Source organism: Lissotriton helveticus, chromosome 1_1 (assembly GCF_964261635.1).
Source record: "Lissotriton helveticus chromosome 1_1, aLisHel1.1, whole genome shotgun sequence".
Taxonomy (NCBI): Eukaryota; Metazoa; Chordata; class Amphibia; order Caudata; family Salamandridae; genus Lissotriton; species Lissotriton helveticus.
This window is the reverse complement of record NC_136057.1, coordinates 583921310-583938945: the sequence shown is the minus strand read 5'-3', so window position 1 is coordinate 583938945 and position 17636 is coordinate 583921310. Positions and strand designations below refer to the sequence as shown.

At 42.2% G+C, this 17636-nt stretch overlaps 1 protein-coding gene across 8 annotated transcripts in view; it reads left to right on the top strand.

Annotated features, from left to right (window-relative positions):
• C2CD5 (C2 calcium dependent domain containing 5) overlaps positions 1-17636 on the top strand; it is a 1003795-nt gene that overhangs the window by 698988 nt on the left and 287171 nt on the right. For all 8 annotated transcript variants that reach the window (XM_078674090.1, XM_078674088.1, XM_078674089.1 and 5 more), the window contains 2 exons: positions 8158-8219; positions 11935-12033. In XM_078674090.1, the coding sequence (XP_078530216.1) occupies positions 8158-8219; positions 11935-12033 (161 nt within the window). The remainder of the gene's footprint in view (positions 1-8157; positions 8220-11934; positions 12034-17636) is intronic.

Below are 17636 nucleotides of genomic sequence, written 5' to 3'. Positions count from 1 at the left end.
GTTGTACAGTATCTCAACTCTTTCGATGTAAAAGATCATTTGATTGCATGACGATAATAGGCGGGCTCTCTCCACTGCTATGGAGTCGAGGGAAATGTGAGAGTTGGCTTTGGGGACATACAAGGAGTTTGAAAGCGATACTAGCGCCTGGGCGATCAGCATATGCAATACAGTTCCAGGACAGGCCCACACTCCTCTCCTTTTTTCAAACATCAACCACTCAGCCTCTTCATTGAAAAGAAAAAAAAATATATATATATATATAATATTATTATTATTATTATTATTTTTTCCCTAGCACCTTGAGATGGGCAGATTGGAATTAAGCATCACCACCACCCCCATCCTCCCTCCCCCCCAGACTTTGTAGGTCATCTGGGTGAGAGGTGGCCTGATGCCAAGACTGCCCTCCTTCCACCCATTCCTTTTTTTAAACGAATATTTAAGACCCCTGCTTCCTCAGAGTGGTAAAACTGGAGGTAAATCCCCCAATAGCTGTACCGCAGATGGGGGAATAGAAAGATTAGGCACAGGGCGAGAGTGGCGACCAGACCAATGGCAGGATGGGCTAGCCCTCACTCATTCCTTTATTTATATAGTTTTCCTGAAGTTGAGTTGACAGCTTGGGGGTATATCCCCCAGTATGCTTCCCAGGATGAAAGACTGTCTAGGGGTGCACATCTGTGCCAGACATGTCTGTCTCTAACTAATTGTTTCTTAAACGTTTCCTGGTGTCTAGTGGGCCTTTTGACCCCCAAGTGCATGGAATTTAGGGGTGAATGCCTCGAACTGCCTACCCTATGGGGCAAGAAAGACTGTCTACTTCTTCAGGGGGCAATGGGACAACCTGATACCAGACGGAAAAGCCCTAATGTCATTGTTTCATTTATTTAAATATTTCCCTTGTGCCCAGTAAGTGGGGCAGGCAACTTGGAAATAAACCTCTCAGTCACCCCTTCCCTGGGGTAGAAAGATTGTATAGTTTTCAAGAGGTCAGCCCAGTGCCAAATGGTGGTTAAATATTCCCATCTACTCCCTGACCCCCACTGAGGCATAAAAACGGTGTTGGTTCTGGTTAAAGTGGAGCATTAGCCCATGCCGAGGAGACGCTCCCCCAATGATTCTCTTCCCTGGTGATTCAGTGGAGTGGAGAGTTCAATCTCCTGCGGTGACCAATGAGCAGGAATCCTGTAGGCAGAGATACCCTTGGAAAGTCGGGTGTCTCTCCTTTCCAATGGTACCGGTCTTGTTGAAATTGATGCTCATGTGATTGAGCAGTGTCCCTGAGCATCGTTCAGAAACCATCGATTTCAGCAGTGATGAGGTCAACAAGCATGATTTACTGATAGTCTGTAACTGAAAAAAAAATAGGGGACGATAAAAAGAAAGCCCTCTGGTGCAAATATTACAGGGTTTTCCTGCTTTCATTGCAAGGGTATGATGTTCTCATTCTCTGCACTACAGAGGTAGTGCAGGAGACATGAGCGTCATGTCCAGTCCGCTAAAGGGGTTAAGTTGATATCATTTATACCACACCTTGAAGGCAGTCCTTACAAGGCAGGAATGGAAGAGGGGTGGGAGGATACATGGCATACATTTAGCTTCCCATGAGGCACAGGGTCAGACTGATTTGCATATAGCCATGTTTGAACTGGGGTGGCAGAGTGGGCCAAAGAACGGTGATGGATTAAACCCAGATCGTTTGACTGGGTGTGAGTGTTTGATTGGTTCAGATGCTCCGTCCATCACCACCCCCTTTTGTACCGCTTTAGCCGCCATAAGTGTGCCAGGGTATGCTCAGACGTGAGTCCCTTGCTCACTTTGCCACTGGATTCAAGCAAGCCGGGCTGAAGACGGCTGTAATGCCAGAAACCGGTCCTCGGGAGCTTTTTTCCGGTCCAGGGAAGGCATGGCTTGGCAGTTCGGGCCAGACTGTTCCCATGAGGCACAGGGTCAGACTGATTTGCATATAGCCACGTCTGAACTGGGGTGGCAGAGTGGGCTAAAGAACGGTGATGGATTAAACCCAGATCTTTTGACTGGGTGTGAGTGTTTGATTGGTTCAGATGCTCTGTCCATCACCATCCCCTTTGGTACCGCTTGGCCGCCATAAGTGTGGCAGGGTATGCTCAGACGTGAGTCCCTTGCTCACTTTGCCACTGGATTCAAGCAAGCCGGGCTGAAGACGGCTGTAATGCCAGAAACCGGTCCTCGGAAGCTTGTTTCCGGACCAGGGAAGGCATGGCTTGGCAGTTCGGGCTGGACTGTTCCCATGAGGCACAGGGTCAGACTGATTTGCATATAGCCATGTCTGAACTGGGGTGGCAGAGTGGGCTAAAGAACGGTGATGGATTAAACCCAGATCTTTTGACTGGGTGTGAGTGTTTGATTGGTTCAGATGCTCCGTCCATCACCACCCCCTTTTGTACCGCTTTGGCCGCCATAAGTGTGGCAGGGTATGCTCAGACGTGAGTCCCTTGCTCACTTTGCCACTGGATTCACTCAAACCGGGCTGAAGACGGCTGTAATGCCAGAAACCGGTCCTCGGAAGCTTGTTTCCGGTCCAGGGAAGGCATGGCTTGGCAGTTCGGGCTGGACTGTTCCCATGAGGCACAGGGTCAGATTGATTTGCATATAGCCATGTCTGAACTGGGGTGGCAGAGTGGGCTAAAGAACGGTGATGGATTAAACCCAGATCTTTTGACTGGGTGTGAGTGTTTGATTGGTTCAGATGCTCCGTCCATTACCACCCCCTTTTGTACCGCTTTGGCCGCCATAAGTGTGACAGGGTATGCTCAGACGTGAGTCCCTTGCTCACTTTGCCACTGGATTCAAGCAAGCCGGGCTGAAGACGGCTGTAATGCCAGAAACCGGTCCTAGGAAGCTTGTTTCCGGTCTTAAGGTAATAGCTCCTGTAGTATGATAGTCCTCCTAAGATCACTGTATTTTTAATGTAGTGCCCTGCGGCCCACGCACGCAGAGGTACTTGGGGAATAATTACCCTACTAAGCAGCTTTCCTATTTTCTTTTCACCCTAGGAGGTCTGCCCACCTCTCCAATGTCCTGATGAAGACCCGTTTGTAAGGGCTATTCAACCTACCGCTCAGGGTCGAAACGTAGACGTTTTTTCTTGATATGTACTCCTTTGGTTATATATGATTCATACAGCCCTATATAGGAGATACTGTCTATTTCGATTTTGGATTGTGATACGCTCCTTTGTACGTGGCTCCTAAATTAGGAGACCGGTGTATATATGTATATATATGTGTAAAAACCTTTATTCAATGATGTATAATTGAGTATTGATGTATTTTGTCACTATTTTCACTTTCATCCCTCACCTCACTTCCTACCCCCTTTTCTATGTGGGCACACAAATGCTTATGAATTGCAAATGAACTTTTTACTATTTGCTTGAACCATTCATTGATTCTTTGGGTTACATTGTGAAATAAATCCAGCGTAACCACTGACTTATATGTTGGATTTTTCCTTTCTGAATAATATAATCAATGTTTGAATAAGTGTCTGGCTGTCTGGGACCCCTCTTCCTTCATAATCCGGTCCAAGGAAGGCATGGCTTGGCAGTTCGGGCTGGACTGTTCCCATGAGGCACAGGGTCAGACTGATTTGCATATAGCCATGTCTGAACTGGGGTGGCAGAGTGGGCTAAAGAACGGTGATCGATTAAACCCAGATCTTTTGACTGGGTGTGAGTGTTTGATTGGTTCAGATGCTCCGTCCATCACCACCCCCTTTTGTACCACTTTGGCCGCCATAAGTGTGGCAGGGTATGCTCAGACGTGAGTCCCTTGCTCACTTTGCCACTGGATTCAAGCAAGCCGGGCTGAAGACGGCTGTAATGCCAGAAACCGGTCCTCGGAAGCTTGTTTCCGGTCCAGGGAAGGCATGGCTTGGCAGTTTGGGCTGGACTGTTCCCATGAGGCACAGGGTCAGACTGATTTGCATATAGCCATGTCTGAACTGGGGTGGGAGAGTGGGCTAAAGAACGGTGATGGATTAAACCCAGATCTTTAGACTGGGTGTGAGTGTTTGATTGGTTCAGATGCTCCGTCCATCACCACCCCCTTTTGTACCGCTTTGGCCGCCATAAGTGTGGCAGGGTATGCTCAGACGTGAGTCCCTTGCTCACTTTGCCACTGGATTCAAGCAAGCCGGGCTGAAGACGGCTGTAATGCCAGAAACCGGTCCTCGGAAGCTTGTTTCCGGTCCAGGGAAGGCATGGCTTGGCAGTTCGGGCTGGACTGTTCCCATGAAGCACAGGGTCAGACTGATTTGCATATAGCCATGTCTGAACTGGGGTGGCAGAGTGGGCTAAAGAGCGGTGATGGATTAAACCCAGATCTTTTGACTGGGTGTGAGTGTTTGATTGGTTCAGATGCTCCGTCCATCACCACCCCCTTTTATACATTTAGATTTGACTAAGACATTGGATATAATCCAAGCTTGATGGAAAGAGCACTCGCCCAATAGACATGGCATTAATGAGCATAATTTCAAGTAACCTCAAGACATTAACATGGGCACCACATCCCACCAACCTTGCCATTGGAAAAATCTACATCTCTTATCATTTGATACCAAGATGAGACAGCATTAAGTAAGACCAACTGCCCCACTGAAATCTCCATTGAGATAACCAATAACTAGGTGGTGGGATCCAATGAGAGAGAAAAACATGGAGAGAAAGTGTAAATGACCAGTAATGCAAATGAACAGAGAAGGGGCACATACAGCTGACCAGTAGAGACCCACTGTCTCCAAATCAGAGACTCAGAAAGCTCAAAGTATTTAGGAGTAGACTCGTAGTTATACATGGGAACACCCTGTCTGTGTGCCAGTCCATTAAGAGGCTACCAATAGCCAAACAACGCCAAGATGCCTTTGGAAACTGTGAAAGTTACATTATATAAAACTGTGGTTAAACCTGTGGATTGAGACTAGAAAACTACTATCACACCCTTTAAGTGATCAACAATATCAAGAGGACCCTATAGTGGCCACTACTACAGACAATGTTGCATTTTAACATGCCATGTCCACTAAAAGAGAGGTAACATCTATTGATTCTGAGCATGTATATTATGTACATCTGAGCGAGATTTCATAACTTTTATGGAAAGGTATTTGTGAAATGATGTCACTTGTGACATTGCTTGAAGATAAAAAGCAACTATGTTTAGAAGCAATAGCACAGAAGGAAAAGATTATCTTTACTCGCAATATGGGGCAGCACCTGATGCATGGCATAAATACAGATATCAATTGAAAAGTGTCGCAAAAGAAAAATAAATCTAGTCAAAGGTTATCCAGTGTTCTTCCAATGAATATGACCTGACCGTTTTCTTCGAACAATTGCACGTTTTAAAATATGTCCTGTAATGGACTCGCGCTACTTGTCAACAGAAGAGTGAGGTTCGACACAAAATTAAAATAATCCTATATTCTAAGCCTAATGGAAGCATGACAACAGCATAACATATGTGTTTACCACAGGCAGCCTTCATAAGATGGCCATACATTCCAGAGTGCATTCTTATCCTTTTAACTCTATCAGTGATTACAACACTGGTAAAAGTCAAGAGTAGCTGAAGGCTAAACCTTTGGACATGCACAAAGGTCTACTTCTCTACTTACTACAACTTAGTTGCCAACCACATTCTTTCCTTCACAATGAAGCTCTGATAAGAGGAAGCATATAATGTGTCCACAAATAATTTTAAAAAAACGGACACATCACTGCAGATCTAATGGATGTTTGATACTCTGATAAACTCCTTAGTGGCTGCTTGTCTTTTACATGAAACCATGCTGCATAGATCGTATATCTTGTGTTTAAAGGATGAGGTTTAATTTTGTTCCACTTTGTTTTTGTGTTCCATGAACACGCATGTGCTCTATCAATAAAAGCTGAGTAAAAATGTTTTCAGCATTCAGTCTTCAAGCCTAAATCATTCCCTGTCATGATGCTATGAGTCCCCAGTAATTCTGTGCATAGTAGTAAGTAGTATAAGCAGGCCTAAAGGCAAGCAACTGTTATGATTTAGTAACAACCCACCCTTACCGCAGCCTTTCCTCCAGCCAGAGTTGTTTTAGGATTTTGGGGAAAGGGAAACTAACTTTTAACAGTGAGGCAGCAAAAAAGAAAAATCTTTTTTCCAGGCCTTGTAACATTTTTGTCCTCAAAATATAGTCTTCGATGAGCCCCGCTAAAAGTGCTTCTGTTTTCTGCACCCCAATGCTTCGATAAATTTCTAAACAAGTACTTATCAGTGGTTTCTCCATCACGGTCTCCAACAGCTACTGTCTCATCAGAGACATCACATTAAGTAGCCTATTTGTCAGCGGAGTATTTGCAACTATGCTTGGCATTGGCTTCATCATACATGGTCTTGTCCCCTACTCAGAAAAAGTTTTTGCATATGGCAGAAAGCAGACTGTGTTGATTACTATCTTTACAAACTCTGGAACTCTCCATGTCTCTAATACCTTGCTTAATCAAATTTGTGGTGAACTTCCAACCCAGTTCTCCTGGCAAACTTCACCAAAGATGTGTGCCGAAATGTGAGGAGTAAAGAGCAGAGAAAGAAAACTTCACAGTATATGAAGAAAAGTATATAAAAGATGCTTAAGCAGTGGGGAATCACATCAGGTGGTAAAGTAGAAGTGGCAATATTGTGGAGCTAGCTGCAGGGATGAGTAGGATCACACAACTACAGAAACGCCCGCCTATCAGTACTTAAAGTACCGACCGATTCATGCACTGAACTCAGCCACATTTTGATGCAGGATTTGTATGCCCATATTCCCAGATGTTAACATTCAGCTGTTCCTTAATAGACTTTCCTGCCAGCTGCTCCTTACCCATCGCCTCCACAGACACTATTAGCAGCTGGATAGTTCTATAACAATCCTAAGTTTTCAGTATTGAGAAACTGGAGGGCAGAGGATGAAGTACCAAATAATCGGGAAGATGAATGGTGGAATTACATCACCCAGGAGAGGTTCAAAGTACTTCCAACCATCAGACTAGCCATTGGATATAATTTCTAGATTACACAAGCTGGAATAGGGCTTCCAAAGGATTTATTCCTGACCGTAACATCAAAGTAGTAAGATTGCTTCCTGTAAGGTTTTCAAGACCATCCAAGGAAAATGGTCAGACTTCCAACTTGATGATTCTTTGGGAAGAGAGGAAGCCCCGTATCTTTTTGTTTCATGGTTGAAAACGCTGTTCTTGAGCCACAGCTTCCTCATGCACCAACTCTCCTAACCGAGAAGGCCATAAAATGGACATTTTCGGGAAAAAAGTCTTGACCCTGCTCCCGATGGGTACTGTCTAGTCTGAACTGCCAGGCCAGGTCCTCCCTGTGCCAGGAACCAGCATCCTGGGACTGGTTTCGGGGTATCACCCCTCATCAGCTAGGCTAGCTTGAATCTGGTGGCATAGAATGCACTGGACCCATGTCTTGTTACAGATGCACTAAAATAGAGTGCTCGATAATAATAAAAAAAAAAAGCACCTTCAGAGTGAGTATTTTATGGAAGTACTCTGGCCAGTAACTGGAAACTGTCCAGGCTACACACCCACGACATGGACGTTAGTGCAGGAAGTGAAAGCAGACAATGTGCTGGCCAATCAGAAGCGCGTAAATTAGAGCAATTTTGGAATAATCTAATGGTAAATTCAAGTAAGTAAGGGGTGTTTTTTTCCTGAAAACAAGAGACTTTGCAAGCGCTGTGCAGGTGAAACCTAACATCTAGAGTATTTAAGGCAGTGGGCATTGATGGAGGTTCAGGACAAGCCAATGTTTTATCTCTTCTAGTTTCTTTACCTCTACTGTGCTGAATGTGTTTTGTTTATGCCCCGTGTTAATGCGGATATCATATGAGCCTAAGGTTAAAGGCCCGTAACCCAAACGTTCTTAAACTTTATGTTCGATTAAATTATATTTGTTTTATCTAAGTTATTTTTTTATTGAAAATAGTCTTTTTTAATACATTAGAAGCATTTAGATTGACAACTGAGTATTGTTGTATGTTTACCGAAATATGTGTGCTGCTTAAATAATAATGTATGAATTATGCACCACCAAAAATACTTTAGAATTCACTCACCAATTTCTTTTATAGGATTCTACAGCTGCAATACAGAAATAATGCCTGGAATAAATAATTGGACATCTGAAATCCAGGTACTAGATTGTTTTTAAACTTTATTTTCAATGTAACAGAATATCTTTTTGCTTTCATGCAGAGGGCATATATGTATGGGGAAAATATCTAAACTGAAATGAATGTGTGTGTGTGTCTGGCTATAAAAGAAAAGGTCTATAATTAATTAGCAGTAAAACATGATTTAAACCTATAATTGCTTCAAGATCCAGCAATCGCATGCTCTGACTCCTTGTGATGTAGCCTTAAAAAAAGAAATACAGATCATTCTTAATGCACACATTTAAAACGTTATCATTTATTTTAACACACAACAATTATTCAACACGAATTCCAGGTATCATTGCAGGAACATTATCAAAATATCAATTTTACTCTGAAATAAATCATTGCCTCATTTTCTTGACTTCTGCATTTTGTTGATATTGCCTTTACCGTTCAGCGTTTAATAGTGTCTGTGTTCCTCACTGCAAGTTTGAATTGTGGCTAAGACTATGAAAGGGGCAAGGTGAGCACATCCCAAACCCAGTGGGGATTAAAAGGCATTCCTGGGGAAGGAGAATGCCATTCCTCGCTAGAAGAGTTGGGGAGAGCCAATGAATTACCTGTAATGTGCCCTTTACAGCATTCTAAAGATGATGTAGAACTGAAAACTAGTCCTTTACCATCTTGTTCCAGAATCATACCATGCTGTCTGCAATGGTGTTGGAACATTAAGGATCTTTGTTGACAGAAAATACAGAAAAACATAATCTCAGATCAGTAATTTTTTTCCCTTTTGACTCTTCTTTCAGCGGCCAATGTTTGTTAAATACGTAGCATTTGAACTATGTCTTACATTCATCTATCATATCAAAGGGCTAAAAAGAATTTACTGAGAAAAGTCACAGCTCATTCAACAATAGGCATGACTGTTATAGTGGCATTACATACATCTGCCAAGCATTAATGTTGTTGAAGAAAATGCGTTCTCAACAATTCAAATAGGACAGATTTTCTTTGACAGTTTATTATTTATTTTTTTACACTTCACCATCCCACTTATTTTTTTCCTTTGTTTTCTGATTTAAACTATTTTGATCTGTGAAAGTTCTAATGATGTTGAAGAAACAATTACCTGAACTCTAATGACTGTTCAACAATTTATACTTTCAGGTACCTCTTAATCAGTGGGTTTGTTTTTCGAATTAAACAGAAAAAACATTAACAGATAAATAAATATGGTACTAGTCACAAGTATTGACAAAATAGCATTGAATTACACGTTGAACGAACTGCTTCATCTATATATTGAGAGAACCCATTTTGCCAATAACTGCAGTTAATGAGAGGTTATTTGTAAGTGAGCCCTGGTGAAAACGAAAAGTGGATTACAAACCAGGAATTTGAATTAATTTTGAAAATGCCTACCACTTAAAAAATTACATTGCCTGCTTATTGCTATATTGAATTTCCTATTGCAGCAGTAAAATAATTAAATTATTTTTCATTATAATCTGTTTTTTTACATGTTATCCGTCATTTTGGCACATGGGTTATGAACCAGTAGTGTGGTGATTTTTATGTCAGGGTTTATGCAAAGTTTGGCAGATAATTCCTTCAGCTTTCTAGTCACATCTTGGGGAGAAGCAATGTTTCTTCCACAAGTTTCCATTCTTGTACATCTCCAGACTTGGATTGTAGTCTGTCAGTGAACTGCAAAACATTTCTCACTCTCTTTCCTAAGCTTTCTAACTCTGACTAAGCATGTACCTGTCAAGAGGCTACACTGACTTCTCAATAGATTCCATAATACCCTAAACCTCTGCACCATTCTAGATCAATTGTATTCAGTGTGATAGAAAGATCTGTAGACACTACTTCTTATGTTTCTCCTCATTAAATCTTCACCTTTGGCAGCTGACCAGAGCACATTATTATCGCTGGGACTAAGCATGTTTATCAAATACATGTATCTCCTCAATCCTTGATTCTAAAGAAGGGATAACCAGTATAGCCTGGTGTTTGGTAAGAATATGCGTAGCAGAATTTAGCTAAGATATGTGAACTGCAAAATAATTCCGTCCCACTAATGCAGACCTCAGATCATTTTTGTGCTGTCTGGTGAGGATGGAGATATGCATATATTTTATCCATCGAGCGCCTTGCTGTTCTAAATTACTCAGGAATAAGAAGAGGTTTTTTTTAGATATTGCTGAAAATATCACAAAATTCACTGCCTCCATTCACATGCATGGACCTCTTCAAAATGAATGGTTTGATCCTCTTTTGATTGACTCTGAGTCAGTGTTGAGGATGATGACGTGAGGCTATATTGCCTAGGAAATGTGACATACTCGATGTACTAACTGTTCTCTCACAGGAGACACAGGACTCATTGGTTTGCTATAGATGGTTTTCGTACAGCAAGAAAAAAGACTCTTCCTTCTCAATGCCAACCAGTCTGGAGCATATTCTGTAGATTCAGTAATGCTATACCTTGCTATTATGAGTCGGATCTGCAAAAAACTCTGAACTTGTTGATGCTCTACAGCGTGTTTTTTGCCTCAAGGGGGGAAGCTTAGAGAAGAAATTCATGTTTACCTTCAATGAACATGCACATGTCTGATCTTAGCCTCCTATAGAACATTCTTAAAAATCAAATGTCAAAAATCCTTTACCCGTGATAAAAAGCTTTCAGTGCATAACCTTCAAAGATGGTATCTAAAAGACTTGAAAGCCCCAGGCCCTGAAGTTATGACTCAGAATTCTTCAGGTATTTAATACTCATTCGTACGTTTCCAGCTTCTTCTATGCTCCTGCTGACATCTAGGAGCACCATTGTCAGATCAAGGCCTTCTAGTACACATGTAGCTTGGTAAAGAAGGGATAGTTTGATCCCTTAAGAGAAACTCTGCTACTTAGGGGAAAAAAGGAGGATTTGTCTTTGTGAACATTAGTAAAGCTACTTTCCATTCACATGCCCATCATGAATGACTTCAGGCAGTCTTCCTAGCCTATACATTCAAAATCCAGGCTGTTGCTCACTGTAGGCCTGGGTACATGCCTCACATATAGCATCTGACAACATTTGGGAAGAGGATTGATGCGTGTGGGGCGTTTATTTTTACGAGATGTTCAGTAAGGAGAGAATAGTATTCAAATAAAAGGTGATTAGTGGGATGCCTGCTTCAGTGTGTAGGCTCCTCTCTAGAGAAGTAATTATTGTAATTAGGAAGAGGCCAATGGAGTTGTTTTACAGTCATATTATAGATGCCAATTGTATATATCCACTAGGATGTTCAGTTCCCTGCTTTTCTTGGAACCCTTTGTTGCTGTTACTGCTTCTAACACCTGATGTTGTCAATCCTGCATATGTTTTCAAGTGATATGGTGATACCATTTATGGTGACTTAAGCCAACAGAAAGTGATCTGTTTCTTTAATTGAGTGAAATCCTACTATTAAAGTGCTTTAGTTCAGGACACTGGCACTTTCTGGTTATCTGTGCCCCTTCATATCGCTGTAGTTAGAAGGCACACTACATCACCAAAAGTGTAATTGCTTTGCACGGAACCTGGACAAACACCCGTTATAAAGTATTTTTCAAATTTCACTAAAAGGTGATCTAAAAAGTGAACTAGCGGTTGTTTATTGAGTTAGGATTATTTTATTTAAAAAAAAAAATTCTGTGCATAAGCGTGCAAAATTGTTTGTTGGCATGTTTCTTTTAAGGTTTTTATTTTACTTATTTCAGATGTTCACATCAGTAAGAGTAATGAGATTGAATAACGTCTACCTCACAAATCAAACACTTAACAAAAGTTTCAATGATCTTTGTGAGAATTTGTTAAAGGTAAGGAGAATCTTTTTTTATCATCTGTGTCCATTTTAACATCTATCTATTTAATAAAAATGTACCTTCAATGTGGATATTCTGTGGTTCTCGCTAGTGTAGTTGGAAGTTCTGGTTTTTTTTTTACATTGAAAGATGAAATTACATGTATCCATATTATGCATGTACCAGAATATGATTATGTGCCACAGAAAGTGATATTGTTATGATGTGCCTGGGATACCATGGTGACCATACTCATTCTGCATCATGAGAAACTTCAAATATTAAATATTTGTATTCATTTATTTTAATTTTCTCTTGATTGAGATGGTGTCTAGCAGGTTGGTTTTGCTGTCTCTGTAGCATCAAGCACTCTTTCCTTGACCCTCCAGCATATACTGTTTAACAATATTGAAGTCTTGTAAACACCAAGACCTTGGAAATTCAATGTGGTATGGTAGTTGATGAAACAATAGTAGCCGGTGTGTGAAATTTATGACTCCTGAGACCTGTAGATTTTCCATCAGCGATTAGCATACTTAATGTTTATTTAGTCCGATGGACAACTAGACTTTAAATTGAAGTTAACAGAATTGAGTTGTGGCACCATAGTGCTGTGATCCGATGGTAGAAAGAGATCCAATCACTGTGGAAAATGTATAAATGTCTATGATTGGCAACTAGCCCTTAATCTCAATATACTCTGTGATTGGGTCTAGACACCCCGGAAACACTGCCAAGTAAAACATTTCTTCCTGCAAAAATGACATGGGGACGGGTTGTGTTTTCATGGCATGCACTCATCTATTATTAGCTGTAGGGCTACAAAGTAAATGTAGAATTTGCAGCCCATTCTAACAGTTTTCTGGAGGCTGACTTGACACACTAGTCTTTGCTCTGGAGAAGTTGTATGAATGGGAGGTTAATGAGACTTCCTAAAGTAAAATTCTGGCACTCTCTGGTAAGAGGCCTAAAAGTGGGGAGCGAAGGGAGTTGTCACCACTGCCCCCTCGGGTCACTTCTGTACATTTATTATCACCTTGGTCCTTTTTAACTGTGCCCTTTGTTCAACTTTCCATGCTGCAAGGAAAAAAGCTTTTAAACTAGTGACTCACAGGATCCCATTCACAAATCTCAGCCTTTGTGAACCGAAGTGCTCCAGAAATCCTACTGCACAACCTTAGAAAAAGGGCAATTCAACTGCGTGTGATTTTAGCTAGTTGCTTACGTCACCACTGGCTTGTCAGCAAATGTTGCTGCTCCTATGTCAGAAATTAAAAACTTCGAGCTGTTCTAGGCTCTGTTTCCATAGAAAGTCTTCCCTCAGAGCATGACTAAATGCCGGTATTGTATCAAACTGTCCATTTCAGTACTAAGTATTCTTTAAGAGGTCATTTGGAATAGTTCAGCTATATGTTCTGAAACCTGATGCAAATAAGCATCTTTTTCAGTCAAGCACAGTTGGTGGAATGCTAATAACCTCTTATGTTCTTCCCTGGCATCGTAGCTACTGACAAGACCAGGCAGTGGGCCTCTCCAGCAATCAAAAAGCTTCTGTACAGTACAGCACTGCACATGGTCCCCTCCTGTGCTGACTAGGGTAAAAGTGATGGGGAAATACTTATGGTGGTGAAGTTGTGGTGGAGAATAGGAATAGGAGTAAGATATGGAGAAGTCTTGATTTGAATGCTGCATAAAGAAGCAATGGGTGGGTACGATCATACTGATACTGAATTTATTTCAGCAAGTGGGCACCTGTTATTCAGTCCTCCCTCTGCCCTTGTACTATTTCAGTACTTTCTTTCTTCGCAACTGACTATCAGGTTGTTCACCCTTCAATGATCCCTGCTTTTCAACAACGCACCTTCAACGTCATTTGAAGGTTTGTTTCTCTGAGGACTAATTGTGTGTGTCTGGAGAGAGTTGTGTGTGTGTCTCTATCAGTCAGTTTGTGTACGATCCAAGATGCGTGTCTGCAGGAGTGTGTATGTCTGCCTAAATGCATGTTTCAGAGTGAATCGGCAGGTGTATCCATGTAGGGTGGGTTTCTGTGCAGTATGTTTGAATCCTTTTTGGGGATGATCAGTAGGTGTATCTGTGCAGGGTTGGCGTCTGTACAAGGGTTGTGTCTCTAAGGCATTGTGCACCTGGAGCTGTATGTAAGCTGGAAGTCTGTCTGTATTAGGTCTTTGAACAGTGTGTCTGTGTCTATGCGTGCTAGGTAAATGGGGAAGAGGGCTGCGCTCACAATATGCTGCTGCTCTGCCTTTAGAGATCTTTCATGCCCTCTACTTCCAGGAGAAGCTGGAAAGAAGAGGGGAAAAACAGAAATGAGGACACAAGCAAGAAGAGGCCAAGAAGAAAAAAGAGTACTTGAAAGGAAGAAAAAAATCATTAGTAATGAAAAAAAGATAAAAAATGGCACCAAAAATGGTATATGAAATAAAGTGCTTCAGTCCAATGCAATTGAGGGGGACCAGATGCTACAGAGAAATTATGAAAATTGTTTAAAAAAAAAAAAAAAATCTAGTTCTTTAGGGCTTACCAGTAGGATTTCTTCCTTCTTTTGCCGAGAAACCTTGATAGGTGTTACTGGTCCGCACAAGAACTCCATTGACTTGATGTTACCATGAGAGAAATCTTGGAGAATGAAAATATTATGTTTGAAGCATGTATGCTGTAGATACACATGATTTGCATACTCCTGCCATCTAGTGTTGGGTCCGGTTGTTTGTAAGTTGTTTTTCTTCGAAGAAGTCTTTTCTAGTCACGAGGTAAGGTGACTGCTCCTTTCGGTGATATTTCGCATGGGCATCGACTCCATTGTCAGATTGTTTTCTTGCCGCCATCAGGTTAGGACAGGAATTGCGGCGCTCCAGTTTGAAACTGTCCTTCCGGTTCCCCTCGGTGCACAATCCACTATACACTCTTCGGTATTGTTCCCGTACACATTTCACTGTTAGCCGTGTATCGAATAGATTGGAAAACTCCATCTTCGATCATGGGTGGCCTTTGGGTCTAGCCTAGCCGGTTGACTGCGACTCCGTCCATACTAGTCAGTTTTCTGCCGTTGGAACAGGCTCCGTTTTCAATTCTATCCTCGGTGCCACTCCAAATACCCGCACACCGGCCTGCATAAAGTCTGCAAGTTGTGCCTCTCACTGCGCAAAAAGAAGAGGATTGCAAAGCTTGTCAATCGTTCTGATCGAAAATGACGTTGCGGGATTGAATGGCTCGACGAAGGGACATGCAGCCACAAAACATTGAATACACTCCGGATATCTTCGGGGAAGACACTGAACACGAATAGATGAAGGCGTCCACGGCAGAAGAGGAGGAGGCCTTCTCTATCCACGAATCGGACTCCGAGTTGGAAATCGAGTTAGAGTCTGAGGACGTTTCACCAGGATAGGATGCCATGAGTAACAAAGCCCCTTCGCTCCTCAAACTCACTTCAATTAAACAAAGGTCTTCTGCACCACCACTGCCTTCTGACCATGGTCGACACCGAGACACTGCTTTCAACGTCCTGCCCTCGGGCTCGGCACCAAAACAGTCAGTCAAGCCTTCAGCTCGGGATCGAGTTGACAAAAGACATCTTTGGAACCGAAACGTTTGCCTCCAAAAGACAAAAAGGACAAATCCGGTTTGGCTCTGAAACCTTTGGCACCAAAATTAACGGATACTCTTCAAAAGCCTCCGGAACCTATCCTGGAATTAATGAAGGAGAAACTGGAACCTAAGCAAAAGAAAATCTATATGAATCCAGACACTGGACATATATTGGCTAAAGGTGTGACACTTTGTAAAAGAAAGATTATTTCAGAGGACACTACCTACAAAATTACTCCAAAAAGAAGGAGGACATAGCTACAAGTCCTATCTACCCTAATCCTCAATCCGCTCCACCATCTTCACCACGACTACCATTGTCAAGTTCAGACCCTTTACACATAACACCTCAGTTTCTCCACACACAGCCTGATATAGGGGATGAGTATAATGACAATAGTCCAATACCAAAAGACCCATGGGATGACTATAATATCGATCCACCAATGGATAATGACCCTGATTTATATCCTGCAAAACCATCACCTCCTGATGACAACATAGCATATCAGGAGTTGATTTTCAGGACAGCAATTTACCATGGGGTTACTTTATAGAAAGAGTTTTTAGAAGTTTACTTTTTGTTCAAGCTTCTAGGTTCCACACATAGAACAACTCAAAGTTTGCCTATGTTAAAATGCATGAGGAGGCATGCCGGTGATATTTTTAAAGACCCTTTATGTGCTCGTATATCAACACCTGTGACTGGGGGTGAGTGTCTGAAAAGTTTCAGCACTCCGTACATCATCTCCTTGTGTTTGCTTTGTTGGCAGGGTATGCCCAGACGTGGGTCCCTTGCTCACTTTGCCATTGGATTCAAGCTAGCCTGGCTGATGAGGGCTGTTAGCCCGAAACCGGTACCAGGATGCTTGTTTCCGGTACCAGGATGCTTGTTTCTGGTACAGGAAAGACATGGCTTGCCAGTTCGGGCTGGACTGTTCCCATGAGGCACAGGGTCAAGGCTGATTTCCATACAACTGTGTCTGAACTGGGGTGGCGAAGTGAGCTAAAGAACGATGATGGATTCAGCCCAGATCTGTGACTGGGGGCGAGTGTCTGATAAGTTTCAGCACTCTGTCCATCATCTCCTTGTGTTAGCCATGTACTATGTACAAAAACAGGGGAGGGACACGTTCTCTACAACTGTCACGTCTCTCTCAGATCATTTGGCGTAGGGCAATCCGTCACAGAAGTCATGTTCTAGAAGAGCACCTCCCAGGGTTGAACAATTAAATTGCCAGCCTCCTCCACAGGATGCGGCAACAAATACACGAAAGAATGCTTCATACCCAGGTTCTTCTTCCATAATATCCACAAATAGATCTGTTCGCCACAACAGGCAACTCAAAATGCCCAGTCTTCGCCTCCAGGTACCCCCACACCCTCTATTCAAAGGCCATGCCCTACGAACTGGTCAGCGATATTTGCTTATGCTTTTCTGCCTCTCCCTCTCCTTTCGTTTCTGGTTCGGCAACCATCACTCAAACGGATTTTAGTGGCTCGCACATGCGCTCATCAACCATGGTTCACCACACAGTTAGAACTATCAGTGATTCCACTTCAAAAGCTGCACCTCAACTCCGGCCTTCTCACTCAGAAACATGGACAAATTAGACACCCAAACCCCAAGGAGCTTACCCTAGCGATCTGGCGCCTGAAGTCATAGTTTGGCTACTTGAATTTACCACTAGATTGTATGAAAATTCTTAAAGAAGCAAGAAAACCTACCACCAGGTCATGTTATGCGGCAAATTGGAAGAGATGTGTTGTATATTGTAACAGCAACATTATTAATCCGCTAGATGCATCTATAAAAAATATTATTTGTTACATTTTGCAACTACAGTGAGCTGGCTTAGCCTATACATCCATTCAGTTGCACCTTGCAGCAGCAGCCACATATTTGCAAAACAGACAATACTTCTCCTTGTTTAAGGTCCCAGTAATTAAAGCCTTTATGGAAGGACTTAAAAAAATAATACCACCCAGGATACCACCTGCACCAGTTT